The sequence below is a fragment of the Budorcas taxicolor genome, chromosome 13 (assembly GCF_023091745.1).
Source record: "Budorcas taxicolor isolate Tak-1 chromosome 13, Takin1.1, whole genome shotgun sequence".
NCBI lineage: Eukaryota > Metazoa > Chordata > Mammalia > Artiodactyla > Bovidae > Budorcas > Budorcas taxicolor.
The window spans coordinates 56,353,585-56,366,562 of record NC_068922.1 but is presented as its reverse complement, the minus strand read 5'-3'; the positions used below and the strand labels follow the sequence as shown (position 1 = coordinate 56,366,562).

At 49.9% G+C, this 12,978-nt stretch overlaps 1 protein-coding gene across 1 annotated transcript in view; it reads left to right on the top strand.

Moving 5' to 3' along the window:
• Positions 1–12,451, top strand: part of CDH26 (cadherin 26) — a 48,659-nt gene extending 36,208 nt beyond the window's left edge. Inside the window, exons 11-17 of the mRNA XM_052651276.1 lie at positions 350–619; positions 1,456–1,677; positions 2,452–2,582; positions 4,015–4,092; positions 7,602–7,652; positions 10,762–10,836; positions 12,248–12,451. Coding sequence (XP_052507236.1) covers positions 350–619; positions 1,456–1,677; positions 2,452–2,582; positions 4,015–4,092; positions 7,602–7,652; positions 10,762–10,836; positions 12,248–12,451 — 1,031 coding nt within the window. The remainder of the gene's footprint in view (positions 1–349; positions 620–1,455; positions 1,678–2,451; positions 2,583–4,014; positions 4,093–7,601; positions 7,653–10,761; positions 10,837–12,247) is intronic.
• The last annotated feature ends 527 nt before the right edge of the window (positions 12,452–12,978 follow it).

Sequence of the window (12,978 nt, the reverse complement as noted above, 5' to 3'; positions counted from 1 at the left end):
GACCAGGACCACAGTGTGGACCCAGCATAGAAGCTGAGGTCTCCAGAACTACATCACATCCATCCCCCACTGCTGCTCCCCCCCACCCCACCCCCTCTCCTGCTTTAACAACTTCCATGGCTGATATTATCATCTACCCAACAATTGTCCCTCATTCAACAAATGTTTTATTAACTTATCCTACCCAGATTTTCAAAAGAGCAGGAAAACAGATCCAGCCCTTGCAATAAAGCTTATTGAAAGGGAATTGGCTTCAGTGTCTCTGTGGAGTGGTTCTTTTCTGCAGAGGCCGAGAGCGCTCATTCGCAGGCGTCTGTGTGCTTGAGCAGCCTCTGGAATTAATCAGCAGCCCTGCTGGGATATCCTCCTCCCCACCCAGGTGTCCCTCCGCAGACTGGAACGGGGACCATGCTGCTCTTCCTGTCAGACGTCAACGACAACGCTCCCATGCTCCGCCCGAGTTCTCAGCACCTGGAGGTCTGTCAGTCTGCGGGAGACAAACCCCTCCTCATCGAGGCGGAGGACAGCGACCTAGAGCCCTACTCCAACCCATTCACTTTCAAACTGGACAACACGTGGGGAGACACAGAAGACGTGTGGAGACTGGGGGAAAACAAGGGTGCGTATCACACTGGCCAGAGAGAAAGGCTGGAAAAGGACAGAAACCTGACTCACACACACTCAGGCCAAGGGGAATGTGCTAGCTTATGTCACCAAGAAAGGGGCAGGTAAGCCTGTGTCCCAGCAGACCTGGGCGCACAGAGGACTTCCTGGAGGCGGTGGCTCTTGACCTTGGCTTTGTGGTCCCTTCGTCTGCAGGCAGGCTCTCCTTTGGAGACAGCAGGGTGGCGGCCGCGAGTCCCTGGGACTCTTTCTGGTGCCTGGCAAGAAGGTGTACATCATCACAAGGCTTGAGCCACCTGCCCTGCTCAACCCTGGGTGGGGGTTGGGAGGGCAGATGTACTGGATGGCTGGTTCTGAGCCCATACCTGGACCGGGCTGGGATCTGGGCTTAGCCTCTCCTGATCCACATGGGCAGAGTTCAGAAAGTGTGGGTGCCCCTAAAGAAAAACTGGGGTGCTGTTTCCGTAGCCATGAGTAGACAGTTTGCAGTGAGTCCTGAGCCCTTCTAGAGAATCATCAACCTGAGGGTGGTCTTGGGAACCACTTTACATGCAGCTGGTGTCCATGGGGGAGAAGGCAATGGCACCCCACTCCAGAACTCTCGCCTGGAAAAGCCCCTGGACGGAGGAGCCTGGTAGGCTGCAGTCCATGGGGTCACTAAGAGTCGGACATGACTGAAGCGACTTAGCAGTAGAAGGTGTCCATGGGAGAGAGTGGTCATGGCCACCTCAAACTTCCTACAGAGCCTGGCATGAGGGAGGCATTAAGAAATAACCCCCGAGCAGCTGAGCGAATGAACACAACGCAGCTAAGGTCCCCCTCCCTCTGCAGGTTATTCAGTGGAACTTCTAATGCAGAGAACCCTTCCACTTGGTGACTACTCTGTGCCGCTTCTCATCGGAGACAAACAGGGACTTTCCCAGAAGCAGACTGTCCACGTGAGGGTCTGCTCCTGTCCCGATGGATTCACCTGTGCGGAGCCCCTCGTCGCGAGAGCTGGGGTCCTGCCGGGCACCCTGGTCCCTCTCTGTGTAGCGTTCCTGGCTCTGGCAGGTCAGCATAGACAGGAGCTGTCCTGGGAATGCAGCTCCTCTCCCTGGGTATAAGCCAAGGGCATAGAGTCCTCAGGGGTGGGGAGCGCAGATGGCCGAGGTCAGCGGGGTGCCTTTGAGAATGACCCCCAGGCTCATGGGAGGCCCAGGCTTGGATGGGAGGTTTCCACCCTGGTCAGACAGACTGCCTGCCTGGCAAGGGGGGCTTCTGCTCAGTAGCAGACTTTACAGCAATGGAACCTAGAGACAGACACTGTCTAAGGACAGCGGTCCACTGTCTGTGGATTCCTGCCAAGCAGGAGACGCAGGTTCAATCCCTGGGTCGGGAAGATCCCCTGGAGAAGGAAATGACAACCCGCTCCAGTATTCTTGCCTGAGAAATCCCATGGGCAGAGGAACCTGGCGGGCTATAGTCCATGGGGTCGCAAAAAGTCAGACATGACTGAGCAACAGAGGAGAGGTGATTTTAATAGCTGAGGACAGCAATGTACACAAGCTCCCAGGCTTGGCAAAGGCTAACAAGGAAGCTCAATTTTCAAGGAGACAGTAGAATATTGCTGGTCACATAGTATTACTCAATCAGTCCGACAAATCAGACCTCTCATCTACTGTGCCCCAGGCTGTGCTAAGTGCTGAGGCTGCAAAGATTGATGAAGGTTCAGCTTGCCCCCATGAGCCCCCAGCCGAGTTCTATGCTGGCAGCACAGGCTCCTGTGGGAGGGAACCTCTGATCGGCCGGAACTCCAGCATCTCCTCTCCCCCCGTCTCGTCACAGCTGCTCTGCTCCTCCTGCTGCGATGCCACCTTGTGTCTGAAGCCAAGAGGCAGGGTTGCTCCGTGCCACAGGATGAGGGGATCCAGACCCTGATCGCGTGGAACGAGGAGAGCAGAGCCGATCCTCCCCAGGTAGTGGAGCTAGACTGTGACTCATGAGGACCATGCAGTAGGCCCTCCATACTGCTCTCATTCACCACCCCTCATGTCATCATCTCGTCACACTTGTCTAGGGCACTGGCTCTCAACTGGGGGCAATTCTGACCCCCATCCCCACCCCAGGGGATAGCTGGCAGTGTCTAGAGGTGTGTTGGTGGTTACAACTCAACTGCGAGTGCAGAGTTGGCCGGGGAGGTGGGGGTGGGTGATGCTGTTGTGTCTGGTGGGTAGAACCAACCAGGGGACATGGCAGGCTGGTCTGCTGTGCTCAGGACAGCCCCCATGACAGAGAAGTCACCTGCCTGAGTGTTAGCAGTGCTGAGGCCGAGAAACTTTATTTAGGGCAAATGACATTTTCAGGTGAGTTTCTCTAGTATTACTAACAGCAGCTACCAATTATGTCCTTGTAGCCACTGGTAAATAAGGCTGCCCCACTGTGTCCACACTTCCCTGTTATTCCATCTTATGTGAATAGAATACACCAGCCTGCATCCACACACTGGGCACACTGCATACTGTTGAGAAGATTCCCTTCATCTAGACACCATCACTGATTCCACCTGCCTTCTCCTTGTCTGCCACCGGACACGCCCCCTGATCAAAAGGGTCTGCAGGACAGCACGGGGTCCTCCCCTCTCTGTGGGGAAGCCAGTGAGCCCTTAGAAAAGAAATCCAGGCCTTTCCTGGTGGTCCAGTGGTCAAGAATCTGCCTGCCAGTGCAGGAGAAGAGACACTGGTTCGATTCCTGGTCTAGGAAGATCCCACATGCTGCAGAGCAACTGAGCCCGTGGGCCACAACTACTGAGCGTGTGCCCGAGAGCCTGCGCTCTGCAACAAGAGAAGCCACCACAGTGAGAATCCCAAGCACCGAGACGAAGAGTAGTCCCCACCTGGAGCAACTAGAGAAAGCCCTCGCAGCAACAAAGACCCACCACAGCTGAAATAATAAATAAATCAGTCTTTTTAAAAGAGAAGAAATCCAGCACTTCTCAACTTCTGAGTCCCTCAGTGAGTATTCGTTGAGTGAGAAATGGATAAGGCTCCACACAGCACTGCCCACCGTGGTAACCCCAAGAGCCATCATTGAGGCTTGGAAGAGGGCAAGGACCAGTTTTGAGATGCTGAGGCTGATTGCAACAAGGTTTTCTCTTTGGTTGCTTGGTTTTTGTTGTTGCCATCACTTCAGGTGAACCGCTAAACAACAAGAAACTTCACTTCCTGACCAGCGATTACAAAGCGTCCGCTTGTCAGGGTTGCCCTCCTGCTTCACAGAACAGGCTGTGTTTTCCAGGCTCAGGATGCTGTCTGTGATGCCAGAGGGGAGACATTACTCCCTGTTGTCTGTGTTTAATGCCACCATCTGTAATTTCAGCCCCAGTCATATTTCTTTCCCTCTGTCCCACAGGGAAGATCATACCTCAGGGATCACATGCCAGCCCTGTCCATCAGCCCAGCCGAGGCGGGCGCCAAGCTGGGAGCTAAGGTGAGTGTGGCTCGTTTGCTGCTTGTGTTGAAACAAGAGGGGTGACTTCGATGATCATTCGATGCGAGGGGGACACCATGGCTACTCCCCCACCCACATCCTGGGAAGTCCCCCTACAGGCCCACGCCACACCTGCTTTCACCCCACCCCCACCTGCAAAACCCCTGCAGTTCTGCTCAGCCTCACATGCCTTTGCTCCCAGCTCAAGTGTTGGATGGCTCAGGGCCACACTCCAGTCCGTCCAATGCTAATTTCATGACTTTAAACATTATTTCCTTTAAATGGACTTGTGTCCAAAAGAAGTGCATTTCTTTAAACAGGAAATTTAATATTTCAATTGTAAGCAGAAAACAAGTTTTACTTGTATAAAGAGCAGGTGGGTGAAACATAGACACAATAGAAATAGAACCCTGTAATTCTAGGTAGAAAATGTGGAAAGAGAGAGAGAACCAGGACAGGCTGGCACCTGACGGACACTTCCTCCTTGATGTCATTAGGAGCATGGACGAGGAATTAGACAGGGACTGATTTTTCTTACCACGCAGTTCAGTGTCATTTGAAACCCTGTTCCCAGTCTGGCTAAACTTTCCCTTCTCTAAGCGGATGAAGACTCCACTTTGGAAAAGACCAAGTTGACCCAGGGCTGCTTTCATTTATTGTGCAGGCACCTGGCTGGGGAGAGCAGGGCCAGGGCCAGAGGGCATCTGCCCACCACTCCATGTTCCCAGAGGGAGGGAGCACGGAGACTCCTGGGGAGGGCTGGCAGGGGCCTCTCTTCCTTGACTGGCCTATAAGCTTCTGGAGGCCAGAGCTCCTGGTAAGCACAGTAAGAACTCCTCTGGCCCACTAATCGTGCCCTGGGGTTTGCACTCTGCAAGTATAATCCCTCTGCATCTTTACCAGAGGGTACTTGCTCCCCCATCTGCAGGGGAGGACACCAAGGCTGCTCTTCTATTTTCTGGTGGGTCTCTAGGTTCCCTTTATGATGTCCTGCAAATAGTCAGTGTACCTGTTGTGGCTGGTTTGATAGTCAGCCATTTACACACCTTCCCTCAGTGAGATTGTCACTTATGATTATCAGGTGACCTGCTATTTTAAAATCTGTGACAAGGCACAGACTTCCTTAGAACTGTTACTGAGGACCTGTGCCTGCTTTACTTTTTTTTTGAAATTTTATTTCATGATTGAAGGGCTTATGTTAAAAATAGAAACCCAAAGCAAAAATTGTCCACAATCCCATCCCTAGATCTAAACAGTTTCATCTGTCTGTGTCATCTTCTAGATCTTGTGTGCATATTCAGTTGGCAGGTGTCTATAATATCATCCATAGAATGTTAGAATCTTCACGTCACGTTGGGTCACATATACCCACTTTATTTTATTCTTTTTTTCTTGCTTCTCTTCACCTTTCCTTTTTTACTTCCATTTCCCCTCCCCCTCATCATAATGCTCATTTTTATTTGCATGTGAGTATCTGAGCAGGAAAAGGTGTAGCTTCTTTATTTTCACCTAGAGGGAAATGCGTTACCTTTGGAGCAAACCAGCGTTTTCCCCTAGGATATAAAAGAAACACTACCTTCTCCATTGAGTGCATCTGACCAAGTACACCTTGTCCTGGGAACTCCAGTGAGCTGCATGGCTTTGCTCCTGCTGCTGGGACTTCACTGGTGATGGACAGTGAGTTCCCTTCTAGAAGGTTCTGTGATTCTGGTAGAACAAACACATAGTGGTGAAAACCTTCTCATATATCTAACTAATTATTGTGATTGTTGGTTGTTACTGAGTTGTTATTTGATAGCTCTGATCAAATATGACAGCCACAAATAAATACATTTCTCTGCATTCGTGTCCGGGTATCAGAGGTCATCTATAGGATCAAGAGCAGTGGCCTTGGCCCTAACCAACTTCCAGTTCAGTGACTCCACACCTCTTGCCAAACTGATCCGTGTCCTTATATACTCCATGTACCCGTTCTAAAACTATAGCTGTGCTTTTTAAGATGACTTTTCAGGCTTACACACGGTTGTAAAAATAGTTCAGAGTTCCTGTGTACCTTCCACACAGCTTTCCCCAAGATGAAAGTCTACGTAGTATGTTATCAAAACCAGAAAACTGACTTTGGTATGACACCATTGACACAGGCCTCAAATACAGACCTTATTTGGGCTTCATTAGTGTAGCTAGCTCAGAGAAGGCAATGGCACCCCACTCCAGTACTCTTGCCTTGAAAATTCCATGGATGGAGGAGCTGGTAGGCTGCAGTCCATGGAGTCGCGAAGAGTCGGACACGACTGAGCAAATTTACTTTCACTTTTCACTTTCATGCATTGGAGAAGGAAATGGCAACCCACTCCAGTGTTCTTGCCTGGAAAATCCCAGGCATGGCGGAGCCTGGTGGGCTTCCGTCTATGGGGTCGCACAGAGTCGGACATGACTGAAGTACTTAGCAGCAGCAGCAGCAGTGTAGCTAGCTATTAGTTTAACAAAAAATTTCCTCTTCTGACACGAGCTAAAATGGGTTCTCAAGGGCCAAAGAGTCATTGTTTTCATGACGGAAAGCTTTTAAGAAAAAATTCAAGACCTCTATAATTCATTAGTTTCTCAGGCTACATTTGAGCCAAGATAAAAATGAGTTCTTCTCTTTTGCACAAACATGATTCCATGAATCGTTGAAAGGGCTTGTGCATTGATAGGTGTGTGCCTCTGACCGTGGAAGGGTCAGCTTCATAGGCATGGAACCCAGTCAGTCCCACAGGCCCCTGTGCTCAGAAGTGCCTTGTACTTGGTTAATACTCTCCTGTCACCATCTTGAAACACTTCGTATCTGGCAAGGGGCTCACATTTTTTGTGCTGGGTCCTTCCAATTATGTAACCTGTCTTGGGTCTTAGGGATGAATGGGCCACATTCACAGACTTTGAGGCCACACTCTCAGCATACCATGAGTCTGATGTGAATTTTGTAGACCCAAGATGGGCTTGAAAATCTCATATTTTCATGTTCCATCCCCACAAAGCAACTATAAAACTCACCCATGGGTTTCTGCTAGGAATACCTACACTGCTATCATTAGACGGAGAAGGCAATGGCACCCCACCCCAGTACTCTTGCCTGGAAAATCCCATGAACGGAGGAGCCTGGTAGGCTGCAGTCCATGGGATTGCTAGGAGTCGGACACGACCGGGCAACTTCACTTTCACTTTTCACTTTCATGCTTTGGAGAAGGAAATGGCAACCCACTCCAGTGTTCTTGTCTGGAGAATCCCAGGGACGGGGGAGCCTGGTGGGCTGCCGTCTATGGGGTCGCACAGAGTCAGACACGACTGAAGCGACTTAGCAGCAGCAGCAGCAGCAGCAGCTATCATTAGATACCTTTAGTGCAGAAACAGGAGGCCTTATGGTTACAAGAATTTCTAGTTATGTGTTTGCATCTTGGGTAACTTATATGAAACCAATAAACAATTCATTTTTTTTACTTTAATTAATTTTTCATTTTCTAAAATAATTTCAGGGTCATGGCGTGTTTTTTGAGCCAAGTGTGAGAAACAAATACTCTACTCCTGTAAGTACCAATGAAGAAGTTACCATGAAAAGAGTGACCTTACGGTCCTGGCAGCCGTGGGAAGCCCTGAAAATGGGAAACTGGGAAGGGGGAAGGTGGTAAAAATACACCCGACCAACATCCAAATAAGCTGAAAGCAGTGAATGTGGGAAGCAGTGAAAAAAGTGAAAGTGTTAGTCACTCAGTCGTGTCTGACTCTTTGCAGCCCTATGGACTGTAGCCCACCAGGCTTCTCTGTCCACGGGATTCTCCAGGCGAGAATACTGGAGTGGGTAGCCATTACCTTCTCCAGGGGGTCTTCCCAACCCAGGGACTGAACCTGGGTGTCCTGAATTGGCAGGCGGATTCTTTACGGTCTGAACCATGACTTCTAGGGAGCAGACGGGAACTGAGTAAAGTACTTACCTCCAGACCTGAAAGCACCAGAGGATTTCAGTCCCTGACAAGTTTCTTTTGCTGCTGAGAAGCTAGGAACTTGGTGAAGGCCTGAGTATTTTTTTGCTTTGATTCTTTATGTATTTATAGAAGTTTTGAACTAAGGGGACCATAGGGGCCACTAGTCCATTTCCTCCTAAACCTTTCTTTTTTTCTTCCCACCTTTATTTTTTTTTATTTTTATTTTTTTACTTTACAATACTGTATCCTTCTTTACAAATGAGATCTTACAAAGAATGCAATTATAAATAAAATAGGAAAGAGCGGCTTTTTATTAGTACTGATTTTGAAGTGCAATGCCATTTACAACATACACCTGTTACCAAAGCAACAAATAAAAACAGTGATTCAACTGGAAACAATAACAATAAAAAGAAAGTTGGCTATAGTGGAGGAAGTTTGCAGAGTTCTTCCTTAGAACCTAATTCATTGCCTCACATTGTTGAAATCTATTCTTAACGTGTCAAGAAAATTTCAATTTATGACAATAAACAGTTTCAGATATCTTTAAGGGAGCTCAGCTTATCATATCAGGTTCTCTTGATTTAGCAAACAAGTGATAAAAAGCTTCATTCAAATTTCATAAAAGCAAATTATAACATTTTTGCTTTTATTAACATGTTGGGAGGCCTCAGTTAAAAAGATGTAAGCCCTTCTCCATTATATTGGAAAAATAACATTAAATATTATCATTAAAACAACTTTCACATAATTAGAATGAAATTCAAACACTCTTGCTGAAGTACCTTCGAGGAGTCGTGGGTCCTGGGAACATGCATGAAGCCAGGTCCTCCGTTCCGAGTGGCTGGGGGAGGGAAACTGTGCTCTTGGCCTTGACAGAGTCATGTGCGGTAAATGCAGCAAAATGAAGCAAAAGCAGCAAAAAGTGGCGTGTGGTGGAACCTAAAATCTACTCAAGCAAAAATCGACCCTGAGTTTCCCTGGAGACTGGTGTTGTGCCTTCCACCAGACTGGGAAGGACCACAGGATCTGACCAGCAAGCACATTGGAGGAAGGGCCTATGTCTCTTGTATCCTCCCCCGAGAGGCCCACGGAGCTGGAGGGCAGTGACTGAGGACACAGCATCGCCAGGCAGCAGGTCTCCAGGGTTGTTGGTAGGGGTTATCCCTGCTATCTCTTTGGCTAAGAGTGTTTAGTTCAGTTCGCAATGGTGATAGGATGGGTTTATGTGTATAGATAGATACGGGTACAGACAGGTGTGTGTTTGTATATCTTCATGGACATGTAAAATTATCCCAAACTTCACAGTGTTTTATACACATCTTCTGGAGTATACAAAGTGAAAGTGAAGTCACTCAGTCGTGTCCGACTCTTTGCGACCCGTGGACTGTAGCCCACCAAGCTCCTCTGTCCATGGGATTCTCCAGGCAAGAATACTGGAGTGGGTTGCCATTTCCTTCTCCAGGGGATCTTCCCGACCCAGGGATCGAACCCAGGTCTCCCACATTGCAGGCAGACGCTTTAACCTCTGTACCACCAGGGAAGCCCAGAGTATACAAAGTACCCCTAAATTCAGGGGTGATCAGAAGTCATTGCAGCTGTAAAAGTCACCAATGTGTTTCTGAAAGTGAAAGTGAAGTCACTCAGTCATGTCCCACTCTTTGGGACCCCATGGACTATGGCCTACCAGGCTCCTCCATCCATGGGATTCTCCAGGCAAGAATATTGGAATGGGTTGTCATTTCCTTCTCCAGGGGATCTTCCCGACCCAGGGGTCGAATCTGGGTCTTCTGCACTGCAGGCAGACGCTTTACCCTCAGAGCCACCAGGGAAAGCTCTCATGTCACTCTCCAATTTAAACCCACCTGACAGCTGGCTGTTGTCCTGGGATGGTCTGCAGCCCTGAGACTTGCGGTCATCTGGTCTCTCTTGCACTGTCCTCCGCCTGCAGGTCTGGGCTGCCTCCAGCCTCCTGGCCTCTGGTGGCCTTCCCTCCTCTTCCTGAGAGGCCCCAGGTGGAGGCGGCCTCTCTTGCACCTTGCATGCCCATCACTACATTCCTCTCACCTTGGGTGGAGGCCCTGCACCTGTGTGAGGCTGAGTGAGGGGCTGCTTGGGCTCACCTGCACGGGCCTGACTACACGATGCAGGTGGGGCTCTCTGGGGTCCCAGGTGGCCCCCATGTGGGGCATGCTAAGCCCACCTCCTCATGGCTTTACCCCACTCCTCAGCCATAACCTGAGACCTGGGTCCATGAGAGAGAGAAGGCCACTCGGCACCCTGTGCGCACAAGGTGCGGCTGACCTGCCAAGGCAAGAGGAGGGGGATTGGAACCTGAGATGAGCTGTGTGTTGTGGGGACAGGCAGTGAGATGAGCTTCCCCATGTGGGGCAGTCAGCCTCTTGCTCATTCACGTGTGTGGACCAGACCCAAACCCTGCTGGCCAGGCTCACTCGGCTTCCTTCTTCCCTGGAAGCCAAGGCGTGGAGGGTCCACCAGTCCATCAGTCAAAACCGGCAGGGCTGCCCTCTCTCCCTGCACACATGGCGGTGACATCTGGTTAAACTGCCCTCGGCCTGTTGTCCCCTCCAGGAGAGCTGAGACAGTCCTCCCCCTGGTGGTGGCCCCCGTGTGCCAGCCAGCAGAGGCCATCAACTGAGGGGAGCTGTGAGCTGACTCCGATAGGGTTAGGACTCCTTTCTTCGCTTTTCAGGTTTGGCTTGATACCGCGGTGCCCAGAGGACCCCTGGAAATGAGAGCAGGAGTGATGGCGGAGGTGCTGAGTCAGGTAAGAGGCCCCCAACTCTGCAGATGCCGGGTTAGAGGGTCTGGGTGCTCATCGGAGCCTCCTGGGGACCTGTTTTGTGAGACGTGCCTGGGGGCCCCTTCCTCTGGCTATTAGAGTGGATGAAGACGGGTCATGGGAAGTGAGAACCCTTCTAGTTTAGTGCCTGGTTATCATTACATGTCATCTTGCTTACCCACATTCACATCTGTGTATCTGCCCTCTCCACCCCACACAGCTGTGCCCTGTGGATGGAGCGGGTGGGGACCAGTTCACCGTCTGACTGGGCTGAAGGAGGCTGCTTCCTGCTGAGGCCCATCCTCCTGTCCCCCAGGCAGGCAGGGAGCCTTCATTAGTGCAAACTTGGAGCTGAGCTGGGTGGTGTGAGAGGAGGGAAAAACAGCAGATTAGAAGGCCCAGTGCTTTCCCTTGTGAGCCTTCTAACTTAGTTGGGGTTTATGATGAATTATTGATCTCACAGGGCTTCTAAACTGCTGAATCAGGGCTGGAAGCTTCTGCTGTCACAGGCCTTGGGAGCTTTGAGCACAGAACCCCTGCAGACCCTGGTTTGCTGTGTGCTCACCAGTCCCATCCTTAGTTATCTATTTGGCTGCACTGAGGGAACATGATGGGACTGATGACACCCCGGTCCCAGCCCCTGGATTCACCTGTCAGCTGGTTTCCCCCCACCACCCATGCCCCAAGGCATAGGGCCACACGGTGACCACAGTCCCTGCCGGTGTGTGATGTAAGGATGAAGGTTCCCAGGTACTGTGGGCAGCAGATCTGGGCACCAGTAGATGCAGGGCCAGGAGACGATATTCCCACTAAATGGAGAGCCTGGAGGAGACCCCGTGAGCCGAGCAAGGTGGACACAGCTGGCTGAGAGCCTGGGGACATGGTGTGTGTGGGGGTCTGATTCTGAACGTCTTCAGGTCTTAGATGAGTTCATTCTCACATAAATGCTGTGAGCCAGTGATGGCTTAGAAGAGTCTTGTAAACCCATCCCCACCTCAACCTATGAAACAGGCTCAGACTTCCATTAGCAACCTTCTAGGGTATTTGAAGGTCAACAGGGGAAAGCCCTTTAACCTCACCCATCCGTCCATCCCACAAACCTGTATTGAGGATGGTCATTCAAGGTGACAGCAGGCATAGGGCCAGGAGGGGAGGTCTCAGGCCTTGGTGAGGGATGAGTCTACCCTAAGTGGGTGGAAGGGGTGGGCGGTTTTCTTCCGTGTTCCCGTCATCCTGCCCAGGTCAGGGGCACCATCATTGTCAGTGTTCCCTCCCTGAGATGAGGAGGAGTGTGATGGGGTCCCTCCCCTGAGCTTGCTGCCTCATCTGAGTCTGTAGAAAGGCCTGTGATGGGACAGGCCACGGCACTCACCTGCTCTCCCTGGTTCCCCTCCAGCAGCTCTGTGGCACCCACGACCCCAAGGGTGATCTTGGCTACCCACCTCACGTCTATGCAGAGGAGGGCGAGTGTGAGCAAGCAGACAGCCTCAGTTCTCTCACCTTCTCTGAACATGACCTACCGCCTGACTTGCTGGACTCTTTGGGGCCAAAGGCTGCTCCACTAGAAGAAATATATTCTGAGTCAGCTTTTCGTTCCTAAAAAATGCATATTTTGGTGAATTGGAATAATTCACAAGGGGAAATCACTATTCTAGAATGCTTTTCTCCTTTTGTTTTTAAAACATTACCTTCTAGTTCTAACAGAATGAGGGTAAACTGAGTCTGGATTAAATGATTGGAGATTCTGGGACATCTTGAACCAAAACAAAACAGCAGGCCATACTTTTTAAAAAAATTTGTCAGGCATATTTTCTAGAGAAATTTGAATTTAATTGTGTAATTCCTTGCTTCCATGAGCAGGCCAACTCTGAGAATATATGAAATATAATCCACAGATTACCCCAATTATTTGAGAACAATAGGTAATGCTGGGGAAAACTACAGGTAAAACTGGGAAAAGATTTTTAAGTGCTTACTTAAATTTCTTTATTATGGTTCTGCTTCAGTTTAAGTGAAAAACAATAGGGTAATATTTTGTAGAATATTTGCAATTAGTTTTAGTGATTTTTAAAAATATATTAATCCCATTGCACTTTTTGAGTAGATAAATAGATAAAATTTATTACC